At 44.0% G+C, this 7,307-nt stretch overlaps 1 protein-coding gene across 1 annotated transcript; it reads left to right on the forward strand.

Annotated features, from left to right (window-relative positions):
- Nucleotides 1-592: 592 nt before the first annotated feature.
- On the forward strand, nucleotides 593-6,207 carry LOC308173592 (F-box only protein 2-like). Its single transcript, XM_080548618.1, has 6 exons — nucleotides 593-715; nucleotides 2,075-2,142; nucleotides 3,502-3,613; nucleotides 4,197-4,289; nucleotides 5,170-5,296; nucleotides 6,072-6,207. The coding sequence occupies exons 2-6, from the start codon at nucleotides 2,106-2,108 to the stop codon at nucleotides 6,201-6,203; spliced, it is 501 nt and encodes a 166-aa protein (XP_080404744.1). The 5' UTR covers nucleotides 593-715; nucleotides 2,075-2,105; the 3' UTR covers nucleotides 6,204-6,207.
- Nucleotides 6,208-7,307: the final 1,100 nt, after the last annotated feature.

Below are 7,307 nucleotides of genomic sequence, written 5' to 3' on the forward strand. Positions count from 1 at the left end.
AAGTGGCTTGACTCTAACCAAACTACACAACCAGAATCCCAACCCAGGTGCACAGACCACTAAGAAATATTCATGTACCTGTATCACCACTTATAACCCTCTGAGCAATAATGTTCAAGATCATAGAGAGACATTGGCATGTTGTGTATATGGTTGCTCACCCTCTGCTGCTGTTAACACCTGTTTTTAGTCATATTTGGATCTTGCATGATATGTATCCTACTTAACAATCCAATAAAGCATTAAACTGTGTGTGTGTGTGTGTGTGTGTCTGTGTGTATGTGTGTCTGTGGGGGTGTGGGGGTGTGTGTGTGTATGTGTGTCTGTGTGTGTGTGGGTGTGTATGTGTTTGTTTGTGGGTTTGTGGGTGTGTGTGTGTCTCTGTGTGTATGTGTGTGTGTCTGTGTGTGTGTGAGGGTGTGTCTGTGTGTGTGTGGGTGTGTACGTGTTTGTGGGTTCGTGGGTGTGCGCGTGTGTGTGCATGTTTGTGGGTTTGTGGGTGTGTGCGTGTGTGTGGGTGTGTGTGGGTGTGTGTGTGTGTCCTATATAACCAACACCGCCAGGAGGGCACTGCACTGGAGCTCGAGGATCACAGATACACATACACACACACACACACACACACACACACAGCAGCAGCTGAACAGCGGGGCGAGACACAGAGAGAGAGAGAGAGAGAGAGAGACTTGGAAGACTACACTACAGTTCCCTACTTGTGAGTAAACCGTTTAACACTACAACAGCCGTGTCTATTTTACCTACTAGTAGAGCCTGCCTCCTACACAGAAAAACTGCAAAACAGCTTTATACTATCTTATCCTGAAGTTATTTTGAAAATGTAAGGATTTTGTTACTCACAGGGGTCACCCCACTCCTATTAATACACACCTACACCCTACTGCTTTAATACACACCTACACCCCACTCCTTTAATACACACCTACACCCTACTGCTTTAATACACACCTAAAGCAGTAAGGTGTAGGTGTGTATTAAAGCAGTAGGGTGTAGGTGTGTATTAAAGCAGTAAGGTGTAGGTGTGTGTTAAAGCAGTAGGGTGTAGATGTGTATTAAAGCAGTAGGGTGTAGGTGTGTATTAAAGCAGTGGGGTGTAGGTGTGTATTAAAGCAGTAGGGTGTAGGTGTGTATTAATTAATTAATTAATTTATTTATTTACCAGGGACAGTGCACATTAATCAACAAATCAGTTTCCACATCAATGTAAATGTGCCAGAGTTAGCTCATGAGCTAATTTCCATCTGTAGTCCCTGAGCAGGCTATTACAAAATGAATGGTGTCGTGTCATTAAAAACATCAGCAAGCACAACAAAACGACACAACAGGCAATACACTACATGGCAATACAAGATAAGCAAGCACAGCAAAATGACGCAACGTTGCAACACAATACAAAACAAGACAATACACAGATACATAACAAAGTGACCAATATAATTAAAAACAGTGTTTACGAGCAACGCTTGAAATGAGTCATGATCACAAATTTGGTTTAGTTTAAGCCACCCCTTAAGTTTAAGTTTAAAAGTTAGAAAGTTATTGCACTCTCTTAGATCAATAGGAAGAGTATTCCAGTAATGGTTTGCCCAAACTTACTACGTCTAAATGGTACATCACAGTCTCCTCTAGTAGTTGCCCTTGTGGCCCTGCTGTTACTATCCTTCTGAGTTATAAGGTGATGGAGCATTCCAAACCGTGGCTCCCAGACTTTGGAATGCTCTTCCCTTGGATCTTAGATCAGCGGTCTCAGTCGAGGCTTTTAAAAAACAGCTTAAGACTGTCCTGTATAGACAGGCTTTTGGCTAACCCCAAAAGCCTGTCTTATTTGTGTTTTCTTGGTGTTAAGTTTGAGACAACAACAACAACATGTCTCTATACAAACCCAGTGTTGCACCTCACGGTCCGTTTTAGAAAGCGCTTTTGACGCTGTTGGTAAAGGATAAAGCATTTATGTCAAAGGGATCTCATTCGCAGATCGCTACCGATTAAACGTTGTTGTTGTTGTGAAAAAGGTGGGAGGCCTAGTTGTGACCTCCTCTGTGTTTCCTCTGTGCAGGCATCGTCCTCCCCCAGCCCCGGCTGAAGCCATGGCCAAAAACCTGCTGAAGAACCCCCACGGGGACGGTAAGGAGCCATTTTGTCTGAAAGGCCATTTCCTGGGTTTCAGCGGCCAGCGTTATCTATCACAGTGACCTGCACTAGAGGTCTGCACGGGCCTGAAATCGTCCCAAGCCCGTGGCCCGTGGCAATCGGCCCTAATCTGTTCATGGCGTCAGGCTTGCAGACCTCTAACCTGCACACACTGTCACCCGCTAAACCGTAACAGCTGTGATGCTCGGATTTAGTGGTACTGAAGGTTACCACTGAGCGTAAAGTCCTGGGGCCTCATTTATAGAAAGTACTTTGGATCAAATTTGGTCTTACCCGTGTCGTACGTAGAAAACCACGTCAACGGAGTGATTTATACAATTTCAACGTGAGACGATTTGACCGTGGAAACGAACGTAGCTCTACGTCGGGTATTGACCTTGCGTACGCACATTACCTACTGGTTATGCGGAGGTATTACAGACATTGTGAGCCGCACTGCCTACTGTAATTCATGCGAAGTGAATGTGGCTCGTAATAAAATTAATGATGTTGTTATCAGCCGAGAAAATTTGTTTGATTACGATTGAAAGGGAACTGATGTTTATGATTGTATTTCAGTCTTCCTTTATAATTATTCCCCCCTTCAACATGCCTAGTGCGCTCCACAACGGACCTTGCCCGGCCACGCGCTAAATTATACTGGATTATTCTTTTCACCTGATAAGAATAAGACCATTATAATATTACAGTATAAGCAGCACTCAAGTTGAGGGGGGATTAGGGGGGATGGCATCCCCCCGAAATAAAAACGGTCAAAATCATCCCCCTTCTAACATTGCCATCCCCCCTTTCCATACCTTATGTAATTTTATCAATGAACGTGGTGTTACTGCTATTTCAACATTTAGTTTTGCGCATATTGAGTAAAATACTGTGGGCGAGGGAGGGGGCACGCACACATGCAATTACATTTTTACGAAGTTACGAAGTCACTGACGCTGTGGGGATGCTAAAATTGTCCTGATAAAATCCACCACCTTGTGGCATTTGCCTGGTTAGTTGTCATGATCAAACGTTAAGTCACCCTTCTCTGCCCTCTCCCGCTTCCAGACGAACGCCTACCCTATATTATAGCACTTGGCTTAATTCAGTCGCTATAATTGAGCCGCTATTCACCTGCGTTCAATTTAAAGTATATTTGGTATTTATAGAAGGAAGCACGTACGCAATTTTAAACAAGCGCAGCTAGTTTTATAAATAATGCTTACGTCCGTTTAGAAAAATGTGCTTACGTGAAAGTCAAAGATGACGTTCAAGTACTTTTTTACAAATGAGACCCCTGGTGTGTGTGTGTGTGTGTGTGTGTGTGTGTGTGTGTGTGTGTGTGCCCAGATATGTTCGGATCCTGGGACCTGCTGGAGAATGGTGGGGACGAATGGAAGGTGGAGAAGTTGGGGGTCGACGGTCCCAACGACATTCAAACAGGCTTTTGCACGTCCTACGAGTGAGTTGGTGTGTTTGTGTGTGTGTGTGTGTGAGTTGGTGTGTGTGTGTGTGTGTGTGTGTGGGTTGGTGTGTGTGTGTGTGTGTGTGTGTGTGTGTGTGTGTGTGTGTGGGTTGGTGTGTTTGTGTGTGTGTGTGTGTGTGTGGGTTGGTGTGTTTGTGTGTGTGTGTGTGAGTTGGTGTGTGTGTGTGTGTGTGTGTGTGTGTGTATGTGTGGGTTGGTGTGTTTGTGTGTGAGATGAGGTGAGTGTGTCTTTAAGGTCCGTCGTAGTTAGAGCCCTAGTGGATAGTCTGGAAAGCTCCCCTTGTCCTAGGCTGGGTGAGTGAACTTGTCTGTCTCTCTCTCTAGGCTGACCTGTCTGTCTCTCTCTAGGCTGACCTGTCTGTCTCTCTATCTCTCTCTCTCTCTGTCCTATAGGCTGTGAGTGTGAACTTGTCTGTCTCTCTCTCTCTAGGCTGTGTGAGTGAACTTTTCTGTCTCTCGCTAGGCTGACCTGTCTGTCTCTCTCTAGGCTGACCTGTCTGTCTCTCGCTAGGCTGACCTGTCTGTCCCTCTCTAGGCTGACCTGTCTGTCTCTCTCTAGGCTGTGTCTGAAGAGACAGGTGGTTAACCTGGAGGCGGAGGGCTTCACACCTGACGACCTGGACGCCCGGCCTCCTATCACTGTGAGGGACTGGTGAGACACACACACACACACACACACACACACACACACACACACACACACACATACATACAAAGACACACAAAAACACAATGTACTGATAAAACAGCCTAATGGTCATGATAAAGTACATATCGTACAGTACACACTCAGAATCAGAATCAGAATAATTGTTATTACATCCCAAAGTACACCTAACCCTAACCCTAAGTACAAGAGTAGAATTTTTTGGGTTAGGGTCCTCAACATTGGCATTGCAGCATCAAGATACACAATAACATTGGTACCACAAGGCTTAAACATTTAAACAAACTACTTTTTTGCACTGTTGTGTCTAGAGACAGACGACAGTTAGGCTACAAATCCAGTTGGTTAAAATACTGTGATCTGACGCTGCCGGATCGATGAGAAAGAGGTGATTGTACGTTGTCAGAAGGTTCGAGTATGTGCAAAAGAAAGAAACTGTAATGTTGATACTGGATTTTTGGTGCAAGGTCTGTTCAGCCATGTTTGAACTTAAAAAAGCCAGTGAGAAGTACAGAAAGACTGTGTAAGGTAGGGAGATGAAATGGAGAGGGAAAGGTATTCTGCTGATGAGAAGATGGATAGGGGTTACTAAGCGGCAGAGGTTGTACATTGTTTCTTTTCATTGTATTTTATCTTTACCTTTTCTTTTTACTGTTTTCCCCTGTATTCATTCTATGCGTGTATATGTTTTATTATATTCACTTTATGTTCTTATTCCTGTTGTAAATCACTTTGAGCTGCATTTCTTGTATGAAAGGTGCTATATAAATAAAGCTTTACTTACTTACTTTACTTACAATCACAATAATAGAGCGACACTCCTATTGGTTGGTGTGTTGTTGATGCTGTTGTGTTGACCATCCAGGTACTGCGACAGGTCAAACCTTGGCTCTACCTACCAGCTGACTGTGCGTCTGCAGGACCATAACCAGAAAGTCCTGAAGGAGTTCAAACACTTGGTGACCCTCAGTGGTGACGACTCCTGGAGACAGGTAGACACACACACACACACACACACACACACACACACACACACGCCACACCCGAGCGTGCATTTCAATTTCATTTCAAGCCCTTAAACTCGGGGACCACTGAGGTGGGGCTGAGTGTACAGGATATACACATACAAATAGATATGCAATGGTCCATACACACTGACGCACACACACACACACACAACACCACACCACACACACACACACAACACCACATCACACACACACACACATCACACCACACCTACGCACACACACACTACACCCACGCATGCGCACACCTCACCACACACACACACACACACACACAAACCCATACCACACACACATCACACCACACCCACACCCACACACACACACAACACCACACCACACACACACAACACCACATCAAATCACACCACACACACACACATCACACCACACCTACGCACACACACACTACACCACACCACACACACACACAACACCACATCACACCACACACACACACACACACACATCACACCACACCTACGCACACACACATCACACCCACGCATGCGCACACCTCACCACACCTACGCACACACAACCCCATACCACACACACATCACACCACACCCACGCACGCGCACACCTCACCACACCTACGCACACACCGCAAACACACACACACACACACACTAACAATATTATTATTATGGTTATTATTATGATTATGATTATGATGATGATTATTATCATCATCACAGTGCTGAACATGCTCTCTGGTCTCTTCTGCTCCCCTCAGGTGAACCACACGTTCTGTGACTACGGCGCCGGCGTGCGCTTCATCTCCTTCCAGCACGGAGGAAGAGACAACAAGAGCTGGGCCGGCTGGTACGGCGTCAGAGTCACGGGAAGCTCCGTCATTGTGGGCTAAGAGAGGGAAGGAGGAAGGGGGGAGGAGGGGGGTTCCATTTTTCCATTAAAAAAATTAAAAAAAGTAATCTTAAGCACACTTGCTTTTCACCTTTTTCGATCAAACTCTTTTTTTGGACTATCACATGCACATACACCTAAATAGACTTTGATTATTAAAAAAATAATAAATAATGTACTGGATAATGATATGATTATGTTCTAATTGGGAATGATATGTACTGACAATAATGTCATGAACTAATTGATGATGATTTATGCAGTAATGATGTTTTTGGATGCTTTATGCTTATTTTGGGTTTAGGAATAGTAAATAATTACTATGTATTGATAACATAACAATGTATTATGCATTTGGTTGGTAGATGGCTATTAATGTAGGACTTAATCATTTTCTGTTATATAACAATTAGGGGCCGGATTGTTATGGCCATTTTTACTTTGGGCTTTTATTTGTGGACTTCTTTTGGAATCCCCACTAACCAATCAGGGTTGTTCATCATGCGGTCACTCTTTGACTGGCAGGCGCGTCTCTTCATCGTGTCAATGAGAATAATAAAACACTTCCTCAACCAATCAGGGCTTCGCTTCTTTTGTTGTGTTACGTTTTAAATGGGTAATGAAGAAGATAAAGATAAACAAGAGAAGAAGATGAAGGCATCATTGCATTGGCAGTTTATTTATTTTTATTTTGTTATTATTGTTGAAGCTCGTCCCTTGTGCAAAGCAACAAGGGACAATAAGGGTTTATTAATTAAAAGGTTAATTATAAAAGGGAGATTATGTGTTCTAAATATTCTGTTCATGTGGCATCCTAGTCTAGTCCATCCTAGTCTAGTCCATCCTAGTCTAGGTCCATCCTAGTCTAGTCCATCCTAGTCTAGTCCATCCTAGTCTAGGTCCATCCTAGTCTAGTCCATCCTAGTCTAGGTCCATCCTAGTCTAGTCCATCCTAGTCTAGGTCCATCCTAGTCTAGTCCATCCTAGTCTAGTCCATCCTAGTAGTTACCTTCCAGCATGGCTGTCTAGTGACTAGGTTACCTTCCAGCATGGCTGTCTAGTTTACATTTACATTTTTGGCATTTAGCAGACGCCTTATTCCAAA

The sequence above is a fragment of the Nansenia antarctica genome (assembly GCF_963989245.1).
Source record: "Nansenia antarctica genome assembly, chromosome: 18".
NCBI lineage: Eukaryota > Metazoa > Chordata > Actinopteri > Argentiniformes > Microstomatidae > Nansenia > Nansenia antarctica.

What these genes read in the sequence shown, in the direction of transcription:
- LOC308173592 (XM_080548618.1), top strand. Translation starts at nt 2,106, where the DNA reads ATGGCCAAAAACCTGCTGAAGAACCCCCACGGGGACG. An exon ending in GGCTTTTGCACGTCCTACGA is followed by an intron (nt 3,614 to 4,196) that starts GTGAGTTGGTGT and finishes GTCTCTCTCTAG; the next exon opens with GCTGTGTCTGAAGAGACAGG. An exon ending in GTGACGACTCCTGGAGACAG is followed by an intron (nt 5,297 to 6,071) that starts GTAGACACACAC and finishes TGCTCCCCTCAG; the next exon opens with GTGAACCACACGTTCTGTGA.